The 24,393-nt window shown below is 58.3% G+C and overlaps 1 protein-coding gene and 1 long non-coding RNA gene across 2 annotated transcripts; both read right to left on the bottom strand.

Annotated features, from left to right (window-relative positions):
* Nucleotides 1–1,222: 1,222 nt before the first annotated feature.
* Nucleotides 1,223–15,699, bottom strand: LOC119092432 (transcription factor TFIIIB component B'' homolog). Its single transcript, XM_037215393.1, has 9 exons — nucleotides 15,565–15,699; nucleotides 14,661–14,837; nucleotides 13,760–13,970; nucleotides 12,719–12,851; nucleotides 10,728–10,919; nucleotides 2,566–2,715; nucleotides 1,761–1,843; nucleotides 1,416–1,583; nucleotides 1,223–1,267 (listed from the first exon to the last, which is right to left on the bottom strand). The coding sequence occupies exons 2-9, from the start codon at nucleotides 14,774–14,776 to the stop codon at nucleotides 1,223–1,225; spliced, it is 1,098 nt and encodes a 365-aa protein (XP_037071288.1). The 5' UTR covers nucleotides 14,777–14,837; nucleotides 15,565–15,699.
* Nucleotides 15,700–15,987: 288 nt separating this feature from the next.
* On the bottom strand, nucleotides 15,988–24,153 carry LOC119092722 (uncharacterized). Its single transcript, XR_005093530.1, has 3 exons — nucleotides 23,954–24,153; nucleotides 16,514–16,788; nucleotides 15,988–16,017 (listed from the first exon to the last, which is right to left on the bottom strand). It is a non-coding gene; the product is annotated as an uncharacterized LOC119092722 (long non-coding RNA).
* Nucleotides 24,154–24,393: the final 240 nt, after the last annotated feature.

The raw sequence follows: 24,393 nt of genomic DNA, 5'->3' as shown, positions 1-24,393 counted from the left end.
CGAGAGGCATAGCGGCGCGAACTGAACCTTCCATCCCTCTACGCCGAGCAGTCGGGGAGTGCCCATTGCCTGTTCCCATACCGATAACAGACGCCACGCATCGCAACAAGCCGGCCACATGGATTCGATTCGGACAAGACCGGTTATCTATGTGCCTTTGGGCGACTCAGAAGGGAAGCGTGAAACCCGGCCGCGTAGCCCCTTTCCGTGCGGTTTGGTGAAGCATGTGCGAGCCAAGCAAGAACGGTCCCGTACAGCCACCGTTCCGTCCAGTGACGTCTGGGCAGGATACAGACAGTGTGCACCAAAATACCAATAATAACGTATAAATAATCATGCATCGCTTTTCAAAGCTTCTTCATAGGCTGGACTGATCTGGATAACTAGCACCTCCCCCCCCCCCCCGTTACACAATCCGGGTCGCTATCTGGCTTGCGTGCGTAGATCTTCCATCATGTCTGCGCCCGACGCGGCAGCCTGAGTAGCACGCGCAAGTTCTCCAACACTTGTGACTTCTAACGGCCGGGTTGCGGCTGGAGCTCCAAGGCTGTCAACCTCTTCTGCATGCCCGCCCACTGCCACTGGCGCTGCTTTCCCGAGAGGTCGTGATTTGACGTCATCGGAGTTGATCGCCTCTACGCTCTCTTCGACACGTATTGAATCATCGTCAGTAGTGTCCATCATCTCAACTCGCTCCTCGGGGGCCGCTCGCTCCAACCTGTCCTCTTTGGCACCCACCACTCCAGCTCCCTCCGCGGCACGGAAACGTGTTGCCTTCCCTTGCTCCCTCCTCAGCAGGTAACGTCTTGCCATCGCTACCCCTCTCTTCCGGAGGTAGCGTCTTGCCTTCTCCGGCCACCTCCTCGGGAGGTAACGTCTTCCTTCTCCGGCCACCTCCTCGGGAGGTAACGTCTTCCTTCTCCGGCCACCTCCTCGGGAGGTAACGTCTTCCCTTCTCCGGCCACCTCCTCGGGAGGTGACGTCTTGCCTTCTCTGTCCCTATCTTCAGGGGGTAACGTCTTGCCTTCTCCCTCGTCGATGCGTAACACATTGCCTTCACCAGAGTTGGTCGCCTCCGCTCCCTCCTCAAGACGAAAACACTTGCCTTCTTTTGTCCATTCTCCCTCCGAAGCCATTATATCCACCCCGTCCCCAACAGCCAAAGCCGCACCATCTTCACCACCTCTGTCCCCAGCTGCCTCCTCTTCGCCGTCCTCTCCGCCTACTGCCTCGCCTTCGCCGGCGGCTGGAGCTTGCTCTGTGTCGCCTGCAGCGGCGTCGCCCGGGCCCGACCGCAACAGCGACTCGGTGCCTGTCGGCGCCTCCTCAGCCGCCGCGCGGAGCTCAGTCGGCGGCCCCGGCGTGGCCCCGTCCGCCGCCGCTAGCGGCGCCGCCTTCATCTCAGCGTCGGGCACATCCTGGTCGGCGGCGACGGGCGGCGCGTGCTGCAGCGTGACGTTGACCTCGGATGGCTGACCGGGCGGCGGCTGGATCATGTACACATGCAGCACCTGGCCGTCGGGCCGGTCGGGCGACGGCGACGCGATGATGAGCAGGTTCTGCGGGTTGACGCCTGCCGGCAGCTGCAGCACGCCGCTGGACTGCGCGGCCGTCAGCTGCAGCGAGCTGGCCGCCGACTGCAGCGAGCCGGCCGCCGGCGCCGCTGGCGGCCGGCCGACGCCCGTCGGGTTCGTCACGTCGAAGGTGGCGGCCGGCGCCCGAGCCGACGGCGGCCGCGCCGACGGCGGCCGTACGTTCTCGCGGCCCGGCGGTGGCCGGCGCGCACGGCGCGGTTCGCCGGCCATACTCTCCAGCATGTCGGCGGCGGCGCTGGACTCCTCGGCTGCGGCAAGACCGACACAGGGACGTCAGTGATCGGCACAGCTCAGCGCCGAAGAGCAAGGCACACTTCAGGACACGACGCTGCAAAACGTGCCAACACACAATAGTAGTTCAAAAACAAGCTATCGTTGGCAAAGACTGATTTTAAAGCCACCCCTACAACAAATCGATATTTGAATTTAATTATATATATATATATATATATATATATATATATATATAAGAATAACTAATCGAAGAAAATAATCGAATTTCCACCAACAAAACACAGCATAACACTCCACACCACAGGAGAGCCAGAGATGTGGACCCCCGCCCACACCATACTTGCATTTGTGTTGGACTACCCGACACATGCACTACACGTCGCATCATTATTGTGTCGGTCGCTGTAGTGCGATCAACTACGGTTACAGATATGGTGACCGGACGGGAAGCGTGAGAGGGTCACGACATACGTCTAACGCTAGGGTAGAATACCGAGCGGCGCGTGGGAAACAGCAGGCCATGATTGACACCACCGACCCGTGTGGGCGGGTAGGCCTGGCCGGTCTCAGCACGACTGCCGTCCCCCTAACAATCGCAACGCAAGTCCGTCAATTTATCTCACCCCATGCTTCAAATCACCGCCGTCTGCAGCGCACACGCCGAGACGCGCCCCGATGTGGAGGCGACGCCCGCGGCCAGCGCGGTGCCCGCTTCCCCGGCCCGTTCTCCACTCACCCTTGATGGCTCTGGGCGGACGACGCACGGTCGCTTTCTCCTGTCGCAGCGCCGTGACGTCTTTGGCCCGCACCTCTCGCCGCTCGGCCCGCGCCGCGCTGCGCTGGCTCTGTGCCGTCGACTTGCACTGCTCCACGGTGCTCTCCCAGACTGCCGGACGGAGGACGACGGTCAGACGCAGCAGGCCATGACGGCAGGGGACAATCAGAGGCGGCAGGCCACGACGGCAGGGGACAATCAGAGGCGGCAGGCCACGACGGCAGGGGACAATCAGAGGCGGCAGGCCATGACGGCAGGGGACAATCAGAGGCGGCAGGCCATGACGGCAGGGGACAATCAGACACGGCAGGCCATGACGGCAGGGGACAATCAGAGGCGGCACGCCATGACGGCAGGGGACAATCAGAGGCGGCAGGCCACGACGGCAGGGGACAATCAGAGGCGGCAGGCCGCGACGGCAGGGGACAATCAGAGGCGGCAGGCCACGACGGCAGGGGACAATCAGAGGCGGCACGCCATGACGGCAGGGGACAATCAGAGGCGGCAGGCCATGACGGCAGGGGACAATCAGAGGCGGCAGGCCGCGACGGCAGGGACAATCAGAGGCGGCAGGCCACGACGGCAGGGGACGCGGTCAGATCAGACGCGGCTGGCATCCCCCAAGGCGGCACCAGCAGGGCAGTGGTGGGATGGAGGCAGTGGTGGGAGGTAGTGGGCGGCCGTGATCAGGGTGGGACACTGTCGTAGTGGAAGGTAGGAAGCGGCGGTGGTAGGAGATCGTGGGCGGCCGTGATGAGAGGTGGGAAACGGTGGCAGTGGAAGGTAGGAAGCGGCGGTGGTGGGAGGCGGGAGGTAGCGGTGATAGGTGCGTGGCGGCAATGGTGGGAGGTACGAGACGGCAGCGGTGGGAGGCGGGAGACAGCAGTGATAGGAGGTGGGTGGCGGCAGCGGTGGGAGGCGGGAGACAGCAGTGATAGGAGGTGGGTGGCGGCAGCGGTGGGAGGTGGGAGGTAGCAGCGGTGGTAAGCAGGCATCGGCAGTGGTGGGAGTGGCGGGTGGCGACAGTGGCGCGAACATGGCATTATCGGCAGGCGTGGAGCCACCGGCCCCTGCGGCAGGAACCAGCTGGCGTGCCATTCCCGATTCTCCTTCGAAGGACGACCACTCGGCCAGGCAATGATGCACGGTACATCAGATATTTGGAATTAATAGATAATGATAAAAAATGCAGCTCCGCGCAATTGCTACCATGTGGATGGCACCACGCATGTGTTAAGCTTCCAGACGCCTGCGTCACATATGCAAAATCTTCCCCGGTAGGGCCTCCCAGCTTTACTGCCTTAAGGCACGACAGTCTGCGTGACAAACAAACATATATGCAGATGAATAAGCAGCCAGCAGTCAGCTGGTTTCCACCTCTAACAGGGCTTCCACCGACTACGCTCCGGACCTGCTATATTGTCCGATCGCTCTCTCAGCGAGACCCAGCAACACTGTCGGCGCCTCTCTCTCTTCCCGGCGGCCTTTCCCAGCGCCAGATAACATAATTCCGGACAGGCGGCACCGCGGCGCCGGCACGAGGCGTGTCCCGTTTTCCGACTGCCGCTTACATCAAACGACGGTCGGGATTCTACCGACGGAATAAATCGGCCGCCGGCCGGCGCGTCGACAGCCGGCCATTTGCCGGCACGCGGCGGCCGAAGATCCCCGAGAGACGCCGCGGCCGGCGCCGGCCACGGCGACAGCCAGCGACAGCCGCCTGCTCGGCCGCTCACCCGCACCGGGTCGTTCGCAGGCAATACGGCTACAGAGCTGCTGCCATTAATCCCGTGGCCCAGCGCCGAGCGGCCCGGTCACGCACGCGGCCGATGCAACGGCAAGGGACGGGGTCCGCACCGACCCGACCAAAGGGCGGAGAGAACAAGCCCACAGGCAAGTGACAGCGCGCAAGCTTACAACTGCATGGAAAGTTTGCAATGGTTACGCACATTTCGTATGATGTTTTACTTCATGTCCTACGTCGTGTCCTGGGCAACGTTTAAGCGTTGTCGGTTTTGAGACGTTGCTAGCCAGAGGCTGGTTTTTGAACACTCACCTTGGTAGAATGACACAACATCGGTGTCTGGGAAGTGTGAATGTTTGTCAGGGATTTCGAATCTATACGGGGAACACAGTTATCTGACGATGTCTAAATCATTAGCATGATCTGTCACAGTTTTGACCGTACGTTTTCCAGAACTGGCTTCGGATTCAGTGTCCTTCTCGTGTATCATTGGGGCTTTACGACGCACTCAGCTGCTGAGGCTATATGGCGCCGCCCGCCTCTCACCCAGGCAGGAAGGGCGGACACAGCGGGGAATCGAACCCCGTACCTCTGGTTTCCCAGATGTGCAGTGGTCAACGCAGACACGTTAACCACTACACTACCGGCGCCCCTCAGTGTCCTTCTCAAGGCATTGCTTTTTGGGCAAGCCCGACTCCATAACGCCCGGAAGATTTTAACCTGTCACGTAATGATACGGCACGGCCGCCCGTGCACGCATGACGGTTTTGACCAGTTACATGCGACGAGCCAGGTACGTGCCTTTTCCAGAACGTGAGCCCACCTGTCAACCACACTGAGATCACGGCGCAGCTCCATCGGTAGTTACGGAGATCACGACATAGCCACACCGGGAGTTACGGAGATCACGACATAGTCACACCGGGAGTTACGGAGATCACGACATAGCCACACCGGGAGCTCAGGGGTTACGATGATCACGACATAGCCACACCGGGAGTTACGGAGATCACGACATGGCCGCACCGGGAGTTACGGAGATCACGACATAGCCACACCGGGAGTTCGACGGTTACGATGATCACGACATAGCCACACCGGGAGTTACGGAGATCACGACATAGCCACACCGGGAGTTACGGAGATCTCGACAGACATAGCCACACCGGGAGTTACGGAGATCACGACATAGCCACGCCGGGAGTTCCCGGAAAAGCGGACGGATTTTCTCCCGCATGACGATCTTCACGGGAAACGACATCACCATTCACCACAATTTCCTGAAAGCCACCTTCATGCTATTTATCATGCCTGCAACAGCCTCTACAGACCATACCATCGTACACGGGAGTCGAAAAATATGGTGAAATAGCACTTCGAAACAAAACAGGGAAGACGCAAAGGCAGTTCGCATGCCATTTCAAAACATGAAAAGCAACATCGAGAAACCCGATTTTGGACCATGGGCAAAAGCTTATCACAAAGAGCAGCCTTAAAAATCTGACTGGTGACGTCACCCCACGACAACGAGCCGACCCCGGTAGGGACGGCTAAAGTAAGAGATGTCTTGCTGGGTTACCGCCCATCGGACCTCTTTGCCGGCTCCGGTAGAGAATGACCAGTAGCAGGCCCCTTACCAGGATTGTGGTTTCCTAGTCACTTAAGCCCCCAACTTTGAGAAGAAAGTGGGCAGAATACGTGGGGAACCCATCTCTTGGCTACTTGGGGTACGTTTCGTCATTTTTTTTCAATGCCCAGCCCTCCCCTAAACTCATTTCGCGACACCATGCCTCTGACCACTGCGCTTAGAATGGCAAGACAAGCGCTCAAGTTGCCTCCATTCAAAGTGAGCTCACAAAAGAAGCTCGCGCTGTCCGAACATAACGTGCGCATCCGCTGCAGTTCCTGGCTCCCAGACCAGCGACAACCTAGACCTTCGTTCTTCCATCAGATTTAGTTAAGCACCGAGGAGGTTTTTCATTTAGACGTTTAGTGAACAGTCAATACATTTTTCATCCAAGGCCTGATGGGGCTCGAGAAGCACCACTGCACAGAAGAGAAGTGCACTGGTGAAAGAGCAGAGGAAAACAGAGCCGTTCGATTGAGCGACGTGACTGGGTGGTTGGTTCAGTGTACACGCAAAAGAAGATGCTTAGCAGGTACTCTGAACCCAAAGCCACCCGTGCAAACCATTCGGAACGAATTCTTCCAAAAATGTTATGTTCTTTCCAGCGATGTATCGATCGGGCTACAACGCAAATGAATGGCTGAAATATGAACGATTTAAGTCTGTCCGCTCTTCCTGGAATGCGTTTTGTGCCCGGCGCCTACACGGCAATGCCACGCGGGTGGCGACGGCTAAACTACGCATTGTCTACAGATTGTTGACAATGGAAATGCATCACTCAGCTGAGCTAACAACAATCTGGACCATTAAGAAGTGATAACGAGGGTCTGGTGATGACGGCAGCCACACAACTTTACCGCCTCGTCCGGGAAGGTTTCCCCCAAGTGCGCTCAACTTCCAACGATACGCAAACAATCTGTTTTTACGGCGGCTGAGGGAGACATGGGTGCTGGCAGAAGAACCAACGGACAAATAAGCGCTGCTTTTTGGTACAGCGCCAACTATGGTGGAAAGTACGCCCTGCCACAAACGCGTGCCAAGGCCACTATTTTTGACAGCGCCCGGGGATGAATAAGAACGGGGAGTGAAAGACAGATAATAGGACTATCGCCTTTGGGGACAGGCTCTCCCGATCTTGAAGATATCAGCAAATGATATGGTCGACAATTACATTGACGCAAAATTAAAACTTCACGATGACAAGTGTGCCCAGAGCGCAGAAGCCACACAGGCAAGGTGCTCATTAATACCCTAAAGCATGCCAAGGCCACGTGTCACCGCCACATCAAGACCCTCAGAAATAACAAAAAGTGGCCGGAAGTATCGTTTACGTTTCTGTGATCATACCTTTAGCGTCCATGTCCAGAGTATCAAGCATAGGCCCCCCCCCCCCCACCAGAACAACAATCCTCCCCCCCATTGCCACGTAATTCATATCATCCGCTATCCAGATTAGCACTATGCACGCGGAAGGGGGGGGGGGGTTACCCACTAACACACCACCATACAGAACCCAAGGGCGCCGTGGCCGTCCAGAACTTTCGCGAACGCATTGATTGAGTGGATCTCTACCGATGAACGCGGACCGCAGCCAGCGGCGCGACAGTCCCCTCCACTTCTGTTACGGAGTGGTCTCCCTAGTCCTTGGCAAAATCGGCAGGTCGCATCTTGGCCGCCGTGGGCAGGCATGGCTCACACCCACCCATAGAAACCACGGCACTCGCCAATTTCGCCAGCTTCCTAACAAACAGCGGGAGCGAGCCACAACAGGGGGCTGGGTCCTCGGCTGGGCCGGGAACTACTCTCTGGGGCGGCATACACCGCTGTTTATGCGCCGACGATGGCTCCCACCGAGACCGGCGTAGTTTGGCGGTCAGACAGCGGCGGTCGGCAGCCGGCCAGGCAGCGGCGGTCAGACAGCGGCGGTCGGCTGCCGGCCATACAACGGGGGTCGGCAGCCGGCCAGACAGTGGAAGAAGGCTGCCGGCCAGACAGCGGCGGTCGGCTGCCGGCCAGACAGCGGTCGTCAGGCAGCGGCGGTCAGACAGCGGCAGTCGGCAGCTGGCCAGACAGCGGCCGTCCGCCAGCCGGCCAGACAGCGGCTGTCAGTCAGCCGGCCAGACAGCGGCGGTCAGACAGCGGCGGTCGGCAGCCGGCCAGACAGTGGCAGAAGGCTGCCGGCCAGACAGCGGCGGTTGGCTGCCGGCCATACAGTGGCGGTCGACAGCCGGCCAGACAGTGGCAGAAGGCTGCCGGCCAGACAGCGGCGGTCGGCAGCCGGCCAGACAGCGGCGGTCGGCAGCCGGCCAGACAGCTGCGGTCGGCTGCCGGCCAGACCGCAGCGGTCGGCTGCCGGCCAGACAGCGGCGTATTTCTCCCAGCCGACGCGTTCAACCGTCACTGTCTCCAACCGGACACGAGGCCACGCCCGGACATCACTCGCGGGCGCAGGAGGAGGCCACGGTAAGGGGTGGGTGGCAGCGGCCGCATCAACTTACGCTTCAATTACCATAATTTTAGCGTTTCTGCACTGGACGGTTGTCCGGACAGTTTTGCCACGCCAGTTTCTCTCAGCATTGACGACGGGAGCTGCCAGCCTCAGCAGGCGGTCAGGAGTCGAAGCTTCCGCTGCGGCCGACACGCGAACCGCCACAGCCCGGTTCGCGGCTGACGGCGCCGCGTCGGTCGCACTGGCGCGGCGGTTCCAGCCGACCCGCGCGCTGGCACGGAGACCCCAGCCGACCCCCGCGCCGGCACGGAGGCCCCAACCGACCCCCGAGCCGGCACGGAGACCCCAGCCGACCCGCGCCGGCACGGAGGCCCCAACCGACCCGCGCGCCGGCACGGAGACCCCAGCCGACCCGCGCCGGCACGGAGGCCCCAACCGACCCCCGCGCTGGCACGGAGGCCCCAACCGACCCCCGCGCTGGCACGGAGGCTCCAACCGACCCGCGCGCCGGCACGGAGACCCCAGCCGACCCGCGCCGGCACGGAGGCCCCAACCGACCCCCGCGCCGACACGGAGACCCCAGCCGACCCGCGCCGGACACGGAGACCCCAGCCGACCCCCGCGCTGGCACGGAGGCCCTAACCGACCCGCGCGCCGGCACGGAGACCCTAGCCGACCCGCGCCGGCACGGAGGCCCCACTCGACCCCGCCCGCCGCACAAGCGTCAGCTTTGCGTCAACCCGCGCTCCGAGACGGTCCGAGTGTGACCGGTCAGCAGGAGCACGCCCAGGCAGAGGCGCAGTGTCCTGGCGGCACCCGGCATGTCGACACCGCTCGCCAAAAACTGTCCGTTCAACTGGAATGTCACCATTGCCATGAAGTGTCGCAGTATTCGGCCACTATCGCACCCGGGTAGGGTATCCCTGCCTGCTGCCCCTCCCCTCGATCACAATCGGCCAATCAGCATCGAGCCGGGCGAAGGTCGACCCAGCATCAATCAGACGCCTCGGGGCCGGGTAAATGGGCTGGGTAGGTCAGATGGCAGCGTTCGGGGTCAATGACGACGGATAAGTAGCCGACGAAATTTGTGTATGGTGGCCATCGGAGAGACAGAAGTCTAATAGCATGAACCTAGCTTTGCATCCTTCACACCCCTCTGGACGAATCTTGGAACGCTGCTGGAATGTTGGACTCATGGCTTTTGCTACCAGGCATGCTTAGCAAGACCTCCGATCCACAAACAAGGCCTGGACCACGTGCCATCGTTTTTTTTTAATGACCGGTCAGAGAAATCTTCAGCACTTTCAGACGAATGCGAAACAGCCAACACCACATGCTTCCCAGTCGAGAAACCTGTGCGCGTGCCTTCATCATCGTTCCGCTCATTTCACCTGAATCGGCGCACCTTACAGTCCACTTAAACCCTATGTTAACCCCCTAGTCCCCTACGTTAACGTTACAGCAGACTGCCGCCATAGGTTACAGAGATGGCCCGTCGGCCGCAGCCGATGTTCTCCCCATGGGGGGAGGGGGCGAGGGGCGGGGGGCGTATGTCCTCGCCTCCGGCGACCACAGAGGCCGTAGCTGGCTCTGATCCCACTTCAGCCTCCGCAGCGTCCGACCCCGGACGCCGCGGGCAAGCAAACACTCGGCCGGCGCGCGCGCGCGCGAGAACACGCCTCGAGACGGTCAACGAACGACGCGAGGCAAACACGGCGCCGGGGGAGGGGGAAGGGGAGGGGGAGGGGCGGGTCGCCGCCCGGGCGGTCGTCCAGTGGCGCCGGTATTGGCAATCAGCCGGGCCCGGACGTCTGGCCGCCGACCGTAACGCACCTGGCCGCCGTGCGCGACCGGCGGGGGGCCTATTGGCTGCAGCCAGCGTCGGCAGTGCTCTGACACCGATGCGGCGTGTGGGGACGCCGTCCGGCCGTGTTTACGGACAGGACGCGTCACACAGTCACCGCACAATATCCCTGGCCACTGACGCCGTGCTATTGTAGCCTGGGGGTTTCCCCAACGCAGTGGCGTGGATACCTGTCCGCGCAAATTATTTTCGCGGGGAAATAGAGCAGAGAGCTATTACAGACATTTCCTTTATAAACATTCACCGCTTGCTCCAATGCAAAATATTACCTATAAACGAAGTACGATTTCACTGCTGAAACAGCATCCCCCTTGCATCTTAAATCTGGTGGCTGGCATACCTGAACCGCGCCCGGCCCAGTGAGGAGACACGGTGACCTTTGCTTTCCAGGGAAATGGCATGTCACGACCACACGGTCTTCCCCTCTCCCGACACTGACCGTCGTTGTCGAAGATGGTGAGGTCGTACTGCATGTCCTCTGTGAGCGCCCGCTCCACCAAGTGGGGGTTCTTGCGCTCCTCCTTCTTGAACTTCTTCTTGAGGTCCACGCGACTCCGCTTGGGAAAGAGCTGCTGCATGATGGAGAAGTCGGTGCCGACTGTGCTCAGCGCCTTGTAGAACCGGGCCGTCTCTGCAACCAGCACACAGCGACGTCACGGCCTGGACAGCTGTCGCCGGACGTCACAGGCCCGGCCGGTGAGGGGCAGCGCACGGTAACGTCACAATAGTTTAAACAGGCTAAACTGGAGAACTTCGAGCTCTCTACAACGCGGACCACCCCCCCCCCCCCCTCCCCCATTGATGTGCCGTCATCTTCGGCAAGCTGACCAGAACGTCACACCTACAGCGAAGTTGTGCTCTGACGTCATAGCCAGATCAACGCAGTGCTGGCCCCGGCTGGGCGGCGGAGGTGGCAGGTGATAATAAAGGTATGGAAGAGCGCACGCTGCATCATTCGCACTGCACAGCTACAACCGCCGTCTCACGTGTCTCCATGAGCTACCCAAGATCAAAGCACATCCAAGTAACGACACAACCAACCCCACCCAGCGCCACAGACAAAGCAGGGACAGTGCCTCACCACGACTCAACATAAGTTCCAGCAATGGCACGCAGTGTGACATGAAATGGGGTTCCCTTGACTCGCCGCACAACGTGAGCTGCATCACGAGCACCCACCGATGGCAGGGCAGCCCAGCGGTGAGCCCAGTCCTCTCGCGTGCCTCGGGGTCGGCTCTCAGACCTCACGGACCGCTCTCAGCCGCACACAGTGTTTTAACTCCGCTTCGGCTGCTGGATGGGCCAGCCAATCTGGCAACTTACCCGCCCAATCCAGTTACACTGACGACGAACATGCGCAAAATCACCGACGGCCGGCGAAACAAAGTTTGCAGCCTCATAAATCACGGCAGACCACTTCAGTAGCCGTCTAGTGGCCTGCTTCACGTCCGGGAGGAGTGCGGCGTGGCCCGTGCGGGCCGGTGGTGTACAGAGCGTCTTATTCAACCGGCCACGCCAACGGCATGCCGCTAACTTTGCAGCCAAACTAACGCCGTTCGCCAGACGTTTTGAGATGGCAGTTTGAGTTAAGTAATGTATGAAAACAGCGGGTGCCCGGTCACTGTATTAAGTTAACCTGGTGTTAACTGATGGCGTGCACTACTTTGACCACATGAAAGGCCAGAAGAACATAACAAACCAGACTGGCGTGGCATGGTCTGAAAAAGCTAAGCATTCGACCAACATGAGGTTTGTGGTGACTTGATGATGTTCCACTCACAACCATACATCCCTTGTGACACCTATACAACCTTTTTTGTGAATTTGCCATGCAACTCTTCCCTTTCCTTCCCATTCTTAATCACCACATGGGTCCCGCTGACTGAAGCAAAAGACCGAGCCTACGATCGTAGCGTCAGAAAAAGATAACGTCCTAAATCAAATTTGTCAGACATTCAAGTGGGCACAGGCTCGTGGGGTGTCACCATCCATCTCGCCTGTCATTGATAAATACAACGATCTGTTTTAAATTACAACCGCGCTTTGCGGAGTTGTTGGCAGCGCCGGTAAGCTTGTGTGTAACACAACCAGCGTGACGCAGTCACCGCTCACGGAATCACAATCACAAGGAAATACAGAATCTGTACAACCTGTGACCGGCCTCAAAGGCGCCCCGGCTCATGCCCCCCCCCCCCCCCCGCCGTAACAACATCCGCACCCGTGCGTCGTCAACATCCCACACACCCACGCTCCCTACGCCCTAGTGCTGCACGTTTTCGGCGTCGACGCGCCCCTCATCTTCCCCAAATCAGCCCGTCTCCCATCGCCAGCCTGCCGCAGTGCCAGCCGTGGTACGGCGAGGTCGGTGGCCAGCCCACCGCCGGCCGGCGCCGAGCCCGCCCGGCCGGGGCGACCGCCGGCGGCGCGTACCTTTGATGCTCCACTCGTTGATCTGGCGCCGCTGCCGGTAGCCGTTGAAGGAGATGCGCGAGCCCGTGAGGTCCCGCACCAGCTCCGACGACAGCTCCTGATCGCGCTGCCGCTGCTGGCTTGTCTTGACCACCTGCGGGTGGCGGCGGCCCCGTCACGGGCGCGCCGCGCTGGTCGCGCGGCAGGTACGCGTGGCGAGCGAGGCCGCGCGAGGGCGCCGCGGGCCCGGCGCCGGGGCGGTTCGTGTGACGGGTCGTCTGGCCGGGAGGCGCGACGAGTCGCAGGCGTGACGCGAGCCGAGTCGTCACGGCAAGCTGCGTGACGCCGCCCAGAGAACGCTGTGACGGGCCGCCAGAACACCCTTCGCGACCGACCGTCGAAAGATCATCGATGATAAGCGGTGATCACCGGTGATCATCAGTGATCGGTAATAGGCGCCGAGATATGCCCTGAAGCAGACCGCCTGATCGTTCGGAGATGATACGCTCTATGACGAGGCGTCAGCGCCCGCTAGATGACGCATGAGCCGCGGAGACATCTGCTGCCTGCGAGACGTCCTCGAGCCGGCAGTGTAGACTGCGGGGCAGCCTCCAACAGGCAAGCAGCACACCCCGCAGACAGCGGCCGACACCACCGCGCAGTGCGACCAGAGCCCGCGTCTGACGTGTACGACGGAGCGGGCTACGTTACGGACCCCCAGCGGCAGGATTCGTTGAGAGCCCGCCAAATCTCGCCAGGTAGAATACTTAGTCAAATGCGCATTGCTAGCACAATGAATTCAGCAGAGCGCACAGCGCACATATGGAGGGGCAAGAGAGAACAAAAGGACGAACGTAAGCAAACACATCAGGATGACGAGTTCACCAGGTCGCGTAGCCCGGCTGGGCCAGATTGCAGCCAGCGCACTTAGCACCACATGACATCATCTCGGCTAATTACTGGTGAGGCTGGTCAGATCGCGCAAGACAAGCCTGAGCAGACCAGCAGAATCGGTCGTCATAGCAGGACGACCCCCCACTAACGTGCAGAGAGGCGACCCACCAGTGACTGCTCGTCCACGACGATGCTGCCGTCGGGGCCGACTTTGAGCTGCGGCACGGGCATGGCATCCTCGGGCTCCTCCTCGTCAGCCGGCGTCGGCTCCGGATCCGGCTCCGGCTCCAACTCCGGATCCGGTTCCGGGTCGTCCGGTCTCTGTGACGCCGAGTCTTCGGCCGTCGCGTCCGTCCGGCTCGACGTCACACTGCTCGCGCTGGCGGCGGGTGCGACGGTCAGGGGGCGTCCCGTCTACATAGCGGCAGGTGCGAGGGTCAGAGTGGTCCCACCAGCGTGGCGGCGGGCGCGAGGATCATGGGGGGGGGGGGGGGCGTCCCGCCGGCGTGGCAGCGGGTGGGAGGGTCAGTGGGCGTCCCGTCTACATAGCGGCAGGTGCGAGGGTCAGAGTGGTCCCACCAGCGTGGCGGCGGGCGCGATGATCATGGGGGGGGGGGGGGGGGGGGCGTCCCGCCGGCGTGGCAGCGGGTGGGAGGGTCAGTGGGCGTCCCGCCTACATGGCGGCGGGTGTAAGGGTCAGAGTGGTCCCGCCAGCGTGGCCGCGGGTGCGAGGATCACGGGGGGGGGGGGGGGGGGCGTCCCGCCGGCGTGGCAGCGGGTGGGAGGGTCAGTGGGCGTCCCGCCTCCATGGCGGCGAGGTGCTGGCTGACCCCGAGCCAGCGACGAACAGCAGCTGCCACCGGCTCGGGCGCGGCAGCACCAGCAGAGGCACTGAACACAACTAGTTTCCCGACGGTTATCCCTAAACACCACACGTTTCAATCCCACTGCGTGACTTCATTCCACACTGGCGGCATGGCTACTCGGGCGCATCCCCACGCGAGAAGACAGAACAAAAAACACGCGCGTGAGCCTGTAATTTTCTGCCCCCGAAGCGCCGGGCGCCCACCTGTCCCGACGAGTGCGCCCCCTCCTGGCTGGCTTCTCCTTGCTGTTGGACATGGCCTCCGTATCGGGGTTCCAGTAGATGAGGTCCTTCATCATCATCTTCGTACGGATCGGCATGTTGTCGCTGACCCGCTCCGAGATCTGCTCTAGGATTTCGCGGCTGTTGTTCTTCGGCCTCCTGGCATTTGACGGTGAACCTTTGTGAGTGCATGCGCGAACGGCACTAACACTGTTTCCACTTCAATGCAGCGGCTTCAAAGGGGATGACTAAAGAACTATGCATTATCCGTGGCGACCGAGCTGACTGTGTCGTCTCTGACAAGACGCGTTTTTCCAGCGGGACGGCAAGACAAGTCGTGCAATAGTAGGGAAGCTGCTCATATGACTAGGGGTGATTACCACGAACCGCATCATTTCTTTGTTGGCTAGCGCATTATTCACATTTTCAGCTATACAGAATAACTTGTTGGACGTCCATGCCTGTTTAAACCCGAAGATACTTTCCGCGGACGGAGACGAAATTTACTTTCTCGGACAGCCGGCAATAACCAGACTTGCGTTGGGTGTGGCCAACGCTAGTTCCATTTTGTTGTCAACTCGCCGTGAGCCGATCAGTAAAGGGGGCGAAGAATGCGCCAGGCCAGAGGACGTGCAGGTTTCTGCTGCCACCAGTGTGCGCTACTCCATTTTTCCTACAGAATGGTTACCTCCAACAGCCCGATCTGGCCTGCCCCACTACCCAACCCTGCCAACGAAACTGCACATACACATTGGGGGCGAAGACCGAAGCATTCCATCACTACCCACCAGTCTGTTGGCGTCACTGTGACACGTCAGGCCCCGGCCGCTCCAGTGCCGCCACCGATCACCCCCCCCCTCCCCCCCCGCTTTCCCGCATCACTCACCGTGTCGTGTTGAACCGCTTGCGCAGGCACAGGTCGACCTCAGTGAGTGCCAGCACCGGGTCGTCCGGGTCCAGCTCGGCGCTGTCCGCCTCCGCCTGGGACGGCGGTGGCGGTGGCGGTGGCGGTGGCGGCGACGACGGCACCGGCTGCGAGGGCGGCTGCGGGAGCGGCGGCGGCGGCGGCGGCGGCGGTGACGGCGGCGGCGGCGGCTGGCGGGCCGGCGGCGGGGAACGCTCCGGAGCTGGCACCGGCGCTTGCGGCGGCGATGGCGGCGTTTGCGGCGGCGGCGGCGGCGCCTCGGCCGCCGGGGCCTCTCCCTCCGGCACGGCGGGCTCGTCCGGCCACCGCGCCGAGTCCAGCCGCGGCCGCTTGGCCGGCGCCGGGCAGGCCACCTCCGCCTCCGCCGGGGGCGCGGACGGCGAGGCCGCTGCCTCTGGCGCCGCCGGCGGCCCGCTGCCGGTGCCAGACGGCTCGCGTTAGGTCGGGGTGGGCGGGGCGCCACGTTGTACAAGTCGGAAGGCAGGGACAAACTGTGCAGACGTAGCGAGTGGTTAGCGGGCGAAGGACTGGGTTAGTAGACAGCAGTGGTGGTGACGGGACTTCTTGCTGCTTGCTGATGTGCATCGTGGTCTGACGAACTGAACATTGGGAGATATATGATGGTTCCGACAAGACGACAGATCTGTCGTCGATTTGAATATAGTTCGCTCAGATAAACCTTCACGCCCTTATTAAAGAAACCCACGACTTCAATACACGCCAAGAGCTCAAAGAATCGCAGGTGTTAGGTAAGTCCGAACATATTCCTGTGAGTCAAAGTGCCTGACGGCCGCCAGGATCAATTTGCCGTCATTTTTGAGACGATAGCGTGTCTTGTCTCCCTTCAATACACTACAAACAAGCTGCGGCGGCCACTCATTTCGACCGAGTGCACCTGCCGATCACTTACGAGATAGGACCGGTCGCGGGCCGTACGTTTTCTCCAGTGCTGCCACCTGCCGGCTCTTTGGTGCTGCCCTCTTCACGGGCCGCCTCAGCAGTCCCGCGGCCCACGTCAAGGCGTGGCGCCAGACGTTTGAAGCGGGCCGGCAGCTGGGGACGCGGCTTTGCGGGCGGCGCGGCGGCGGGCGCGGCGGCAGCGGCCGGTGTCGCGTCTGGCTCGCGTGGCGCTGGCCGCGCCACCACGTTCGGCTGAAGCCGTAACCGTGGGCGCCGGAACACCATCTGAAACGGCGGGGAAGCTGAGCGCCCGTCGCGTGCTGACTCGGCCTTGGGCGTCGGTAGGGCTGGCTAGAGGGATGAACAAGGCTTTGCAAGTTTTGCCGTATCCAGGGCAAAACATTTACCAGCTGTTATCTATATGCCAGCAGAAATTGCGTGGTTGCATCTTGGGCTATTGCGTTATTGTAGTATACCACAATTAATAAGAATAACACCCAGCGATACAACTTTTTCATAAAAATGCCGTTCCCTGCAGACGCTGAAGCTCGATTCCATTTTTGTACGATCAAAGCTTGAAGGTACCGAAAGCAAACACTTTGGGTTTGTGGTTTACTTTGTGAGCATTCCTGTCGGTTGAAGATAGCATGTACAAGGTACAAGGTATAACACCTTGCAGCAAGCGTATCGTCCCCTTAAAATGTTTATAGATGAGGATTATGATTATAGGGGTGTGATGAAATTTGTCGCTCCCCGTGGGAAATGCCGAACAACCGGGCACCTGCCCCGCACCACTGCACCAAGACCGGCACGCGTCCCTTCCACAGGCGATAGCTGGAGCCACACCTGGCGCTCCCCATGTGCTTCCTGCGCCCGTGCCAGCCAGCGAACTTAACATGTTGTGTTCGAAAATCCCTGGTGCTTCAGACCTCTCCACACACTGCCGAACAATGACAGCATTTCGCTGAGATTGAAATTGACAAGTAATTGGAAGTCTCTTGTAATACGGCGACCTTACGTCAACTCCGTGGCAGCATAGCAAGCTGAGCTTTCGCAGCGATAGCCAAAATTGCAGACACGGGTAGTGTCGCTCAAATCTCTCAGTCTCCCACGCACTTGAAATATCATTGTCATGGGACGAACAGACCCGAAATATGACCTGTCCCCGCGCCGACCCATCAGCCGATGACCCCGCCCTAAACCGTAACAGTAATTTATCACGTATAAGCCTACCCCAGCACACTCCCCACCAGACATCCCTGACGATTCACCGCTCCACACCGCACCCATAAAACGTGCGAAATCGCGGCCCGGGACAGGCAGCGGTCATGCCCGGACCACATCCGGCGAATATTTGCCATGGCCATCGGGCGCTGCCGGTGGAGACCAGACACGGAGAAGGCCAGCGCGCTGGCGGCGAGGCAGTGGCGGACGGCGGACCGAACACAACCAGCGGCAGGAGCCGGCGGAGATGGTGTGAGCCGGGACCGATGCGAGCGGACTGCAGAATCGTCCAGAGGAGGGCGCGGCAGCAGCATCGTCACCGGCTCTCACCAGCTCACAAAGGATACTAGCACTAGCTGGACACTAGCGAACTTGCTGCCAAAACACACGCGGCTGTGGAGATCGGCATGAACCAGCCACCCAGACTACGCGTCACCAGGAGGCATCGTGGATGGTACCAGCCTCAAACAGCTATCACGTCGTTCTCATCCCACCGTAGTTCTGAAAAACGCGGTGTGCATCAACAGTGTATTGATCAGCAGACGAGTCAGCAAAAACCACGTGCTTCAATAACAGCACTCGAAGCGTCATCAACAGCGTAAGCGTAACAAAGGGATGGACGCATCGCAACGCGCAAATCTTGAACCCGTCAAAACCCCGAACCAAATCAAACTCAAATGAATGTCAAGTAGGGGAAGACGTTTGTGGCGACACCGGCCGCACCACAGCGGCACGCAAGGCACACCACAATCTCGCTGGTTAAATCTCACGAGTGAATACACAGAGCCAAACATGTTCATGTTTATGCGCCTCAAGACAGCCGTTGGACACATGATCCTAATTATCGCGCTTGGCGCGCCCTGAACTGAAGGTGACTAGCAGAGGTTGCCAGGTACACGGTCGTGATAATGTAATCTAATCACGCTGCTGGTGTCGGTACACGAAATCGGTGGAATCGGTGGAAAGCCCACCACCAGATGTGGCGGTGGGTTATGAATAACGACGGGGAACGCCATAACGCTCCTGGCGTCGGTAAACGAGATCGGTGGAATCGGCGGAAAGCCCGAACCGTGAATGACAACCGATGTGTCGGCGACAGTTCCCGGATCGTTCAGACACAGCAGTGTCGGCGACAGTTCCGGAGCACTCGCACGCAGCAGTGTGGCGACAGTTCCAAGTTACTCGGACACGGCAGTGTCGGCGACGGTTCTGAAGTTACATGCCAGCGGCTTTTAATAAATCATGCTTGACATTGTCTTGCTTACATTTGTGGGCTTCGTGGACTGAAGGCTTAGTCCTAACGCCATTCTTCCAGTGGTTGTCTCCATCGCGCGGTGAATACTGGTCCCGGTATTACATTTACAAGAACTGCTGGTCTTTCGGAGTATTTTGTGCGACGTTTGGACCATACGTACCCAGGGGGACATGGTACGTTACTTCCGCGTGTGCCCAAGTGCTGCATCATCACATATCCACGCAGTGTGAGCGGCCGAGGCCATCCGGCAGAGGGCCGTCCGTCGGCTCCTGACCCGGTCGCGCGGCCCCGCTGCTCAGTTCTGGAAGCGGCCCAGAGCCAGCTCATGCTCCAGCTCCTCCGCCGAGCGCGGCCCGTCAGCCAGCCGGCCGGCGGCGAACATGACTGCCTCGGGAAGCATCACCTCGCTGGCGTAACGGCGCCGCTCGTTGGGTGGCGCCGCCGGCAGCGCCTCCACCACCTTGTCCATCTCCAGCAGCGCCGCCTTCATCAACTCCGGCCACGAGCTCAGGTCGCTGCAGCCGCTGGCGAGCAGCAGGCGGCGCCACTCGCCGCGCCTGAACGCCTCGCGCCGCCAGCACGGCACCGCGCCCGCATGCGCCGCGGCCAGACGGTCGCGGCACGGCTGGCTCTGGATCTGCTCCAGCAGGCGGCCAACGTACTCCTGCTGCTCGGCACGCTGGCGGTCGCTCAGCGGCGGTCCCGACGGCAGCGCTTTGCATACGCCCTCGGCGTCCTCCTCCTCCTCGTCGTCGTCCTCCTGATCCTCGTCCTCGTCGTCCTCCTCCTCGTCATCATGCCGGAACGCTCCGGCGACACGCCAGGGAGGTACCGGCGACCCCGGTGGCGGCGCCGGACCGCCCTTCTTTATCGGCGACACCGAGTTGGCGCGCAATCGCGTAATATAATCGCACTTGAACTTGAAAAACTCCTCCGGCTGGTCCGCCTCGGAGCTCACCAGGAACGCCTCAGCCGCCTCGACGGTAACCCGCACCTGCTCGCGAATGTACGGTTTTGCAGGGGCGCTCAGCTGACGCTGCTTCTCTTGGTACGTGAAGGCCCTGAGCTGCTTGCTCTGCGCCCTGAACACGCGCGCGTCTTTCTGCGTCACCAGATCGTATATGAATTTGTATGACACCCTCTTGCGAGCGACGCGCGTCACAAGCACCGGAAAGAACCCGGCGCCGTACTTGGCCCAGGCCAGGTCGCCGGCGACCAGCGGCCGGTCGTCGCCTGCGCCAACGCTGACGCCCGACAGCAGCGCCGGGTCGTCCCAGGAGGGGGACGAGGCGAGCGCCGGCCGGGCGCCGTCCGTCTCGCCCTCGCGCTCGGCCGGCGGCGCGCGCGTGCGCGGCGGGCACGGCGCCGCCTCGCCGCCGCCTTCTGCGGCCGAGCCGCCGTCTGGCTGACCGCCGACGCGGCCGGGCGGCTCCAGCCATGGCAGCTCGGGGCTCACAGTCCGGCGAGGCGACGGGCGTGGCCGCGACAGCTTCGTGCGTCTTGGCATCCTGCGAACGACGAGAACAGCTAAAACCGGCGACGGCTGCGACCGGCGCTGCGAACGATGGAAACGGCCTATGCCATCGACGGCGGCGACCGGCGACTGAGTTCGATCCGACGGGGCGCAACAGCGACCGCTCAGTAGAACGCGCGCGCGCAACTGATGGAGCCGCGTCAATGTCCGCTCCGAATGACAGACGCTGCGCAAGCCTGGGACGCACCGCGCCACAGGCTGACAGGACACGAGCCAGCGTGCGAACCAGCTGAAAACGATCCCCCCTGCCGAACACCAGGCATGAAATATCACTCCGCCACATAACACGTTCGGCACATAAGTTGCAAGCTGGCTGTCAACTGGCTACCGACAGAGGACCTAAGCACGGGAGGGTCTCTCAACAGACTTTCAATAGATTTCTCCCTCGTAAACTGACTTCAGCCCACCATTGGGTTGTGGACAAATACTTCATTCCATGGCACTGGAGAGGCCAGACGAGCATATCGTGATATCTGTCATTGCTGCATTGCTAAGTTACCCACCCACACCAGGATTACAAGACAGTGCGTTTGGAGCATTATAATTACAGCGTCGCACCCCATAACAGAAAAATTATGTCCATTGGCAGGTCAAGCATCATCTATACCAAGGGAAGATGTGATCCACCAATTTTTGGCACCAGATAAAATAACATTGATGCCTCACATGCATGCAAAAATGCAAGCTGGGAAAGTTCAAGATAATATATGAAGGAGTAAGCCTGTTGTTGCCCCACATCACTGATACTTAAAAATAAACTGCATACTTGCATGCAAAAATTATAATAACTATACTTTAAAAATCTGATAAGCCACACAATTTTCTCTCAGTGCAAACTTAACTTTTTCATTGGATGCTTTTGTTTTGTACCTTACATTTTTCACTGTTTGCTTTCTGCAACCCAAAAGGTGATATAAGCCATGACCTAAAATAGCGTATATCTCAAACCAATGGTGATTTTTCACCCTCATAAAACAATGGTTTCCATTTTTGCTGGGAAAAATGCATCCCTGAGTGGGTTAAACATCTCCTGCCACTTGTGAACACTTATCATTGTGGTCGGCAGAATGACAGCTAATTATTTATGTCCCATGACTCTGGTATTTCACAGATGAAAATCATACCATTTGCGGAAGCCACATCCACTCAGGGGTGGCCAGTGTGCACAGCAGGCCATGCCATCATGGCATCAAGACCATTACAGCATTCAGTGCACAACGTTTGTAGACCAATTGTGTAAAAACAGGGTGTCATTTGGATGCATGGATGAACATAGCTGTGAACCATGACCAATAGAATGTAAGCACAACATCAGGGCCAATGAAAGTTCTCCAAATTTGTGCAGAGCAATAACAATTTTTAATTTTTTGCCAGTTAGCACCCATAAAGTCAATGCTAAATCTCCAAAACTATGGTGCTCAGCCCCTCTTCACACCTGACTTCACAAGTCCCTCAATGAACTCAAAACCACATTCCATTGTGTGTACTTTCAGACCTTTTAACCCCCTGCTCCAGGCGCAGTTTCCTTACTAAACCCTATGATAAACATGAATCATCACATTCTGAGCTTTTCAGCACCATGATATAGCAACACTCTATGGCCTGTGCCAACACCAGTAGCCCACAAAGTAGGAGTGTAGCATATGTAGGAGTTACAGCACAACACATGTAGGAGTCTTGCATGTATACATAATGTTTTTTATGCCCTACATATTTCAGGTGCAACATCAGAGTTCCAGCTAGCTTCATGTAACTTCATCTGAAGCAGGCTACTGACATAAAATGCCACCATGACAAGGAAGCAAAATCACACAATGCTTGCTATTGCCTGCCACTACAAGTGGTTTGGGAAAGCCAAGTACAGAATCTTTGCTACACTCCGGCACTTCCTTTAAAATGTGGTCTGAGCACATTTAGATCATTAAGCATGTGTGATCAGGATTTATACCAAGCAAATTATGTTGTGAAAGCCCTGAGCCCCAACATCCAATCCTGAAATCCCCATCCACCGGCGGAATTTTGTCACTAAAAAGCTATATGGCATTGTGGCAGAAAACACAGGCGCCACATCAAACTGGATGTGGTGCCTGTGATGTACATTTGGATTCTAAGCTGGGTAATGCAGCCACTGTGCAACAGGCACCCCTGCACGTGCTTGTGTTTAATTTCTGGAATCCCTTGGTGTACATGAATTAGATGTGACTTTATTTAAAACTGTTTGCCTGGAATGACTTATCACTGTAGGAACAGCAGTAAACAAGTTAATCCCTTTTTACTGTAAATCAGAGTGGTAGAAGCTTAATGTGAACATCACCTATTTCATTGCATATAACCAGCATTTTAAGAAATTTTGACATCATATGAATCATTTGCTGCAAAAAATAGATCATTACATATATCTAAAAAAAAACAATCAAAACCTCAGCACAGCTTGGGTTGGCCCACATTCAGGGCACACAAGTACAAAAAATGTGGCAGAGATGTTGCATGGGTGTTCAGTCACATGTTTTTTCAAGACTGGTGTTACATCCTATGACCATGAATGCCTGTGCCTTTGCAGTTCCTACATGGAATCACTAAATGATGGTACTGACCATTGATTGGTAGGGAAATCAGCTGAGCATGGGGCAGAGCCCCCCCCCCCCCCCCTCACCCAATGCACTCTCTCACACAAACAGGTTATGTACAGTAAAATTTAGGTTAAATCCCAGGGACCAGTCGGCCATACTAGGTTGTTGATGTCATTTGCTATTGGCACTACCTGGGGGTGGTTGGTGGTATTTTTACCACACTCCCTCTGTTGTGCATAGTGCATGGCATCACCTCAATGCTGCTGTCCAAAGGTAAAACTCCATGTGTTCACTTCTGGCCATTTTGCATTTTTTTGTCACATGACTTGTCTACTCCTGCTGAATTCAGATACTTCAGCCAATTGATCAAGTTTTCACAACTGCTTTGCTAAAACAAGGGCCTGGAGTTTGTGAAACCTTCCACTGATTGACTAACTAACTGAATTTAGCATGGGTAGATGAATCAGATGACATAGATGCCAACCAACCAAAAATCAACATATGAGGTTTTACCTTTGGATGACAAAATGGTACCTGGTCAGTTTGTGTGCAGCATGTATAAAAATCAATCGTGCTGTGATTACCACAATACAAATTGTGAGAATAAGGCAACACATGATGAACAGGACGAAGCACAGTTCATCAAAAACACTGAGTGACGATTCTTGTAGATTTCGCCCATCAGCTTACATTGCCAACAGGGTCATCTAAATTATATCCTTTATACATAATAGCAACATCCGTCCCAATCTCAGCATGACTACGTATCTCGGAACTCCGCAACCGCGTCCCCGCAACAAATCACAGCTGTTCGATCAGTACAGAAAAGTACAGATGTCTACAGACTGACAGTACCTTCTTCCGTACCTTTCACAGAAGCTTAGTCGCTGCTTTGTAGGCCCTCACACGCAATTCCAGCCGCGCTCAATCCGAATCAAACTTCACCACAAGGCGCGCCCGCGGCGCCATCCCCACACCGCCGCACCTCACAACCCCTCCGCCGCATTCGTTGCACAATGATGGGTGATACGGGAGCGGACCTTGCACGTAAGAGCAGGCCAGCGCCACCATCGCAACCGAACAGCACCAGAGATGTGGCCGCTAAATTATTAAGTTCAATGAAGAACAACAGTACTCGGAAGGCCTCGATTGTGGCAATTTCACGACAAACATGGAGCTTCTCATGTTTTTCCAACCAGATACGGTGACCACCTCGTCTTCTAGCATACCACACATCATGCGATATATCTAAATTATTGAGTCAACTAGGTTACATTTTTAAAGCAGAGATGATGGTTTCCAAAGAA

This window comes from Pollicipes pollicipes, unplaced genomic scaffold (genome assembly GCF_011947565.3).
Source record: "Pollicipes pollicipes isolate AB1234 unplaced genomic scaffold, Ppol_2.1 Scaffold_3447;HRSCAF=4054_pilon_pilon_pilon, whole genome shotgun sequence".
Taxonomy (NCBI): domain Eukaryota; kingdom Metazoa; phylum Arthropoda; class Thecostraca; order Pollicipedomorpha; family Pollicipedidae; genus Pollicipes; species Pollicipes pollicipes.
This window is presented reverse-complemented; position numbering and strand designations above follow the sequence as displayed.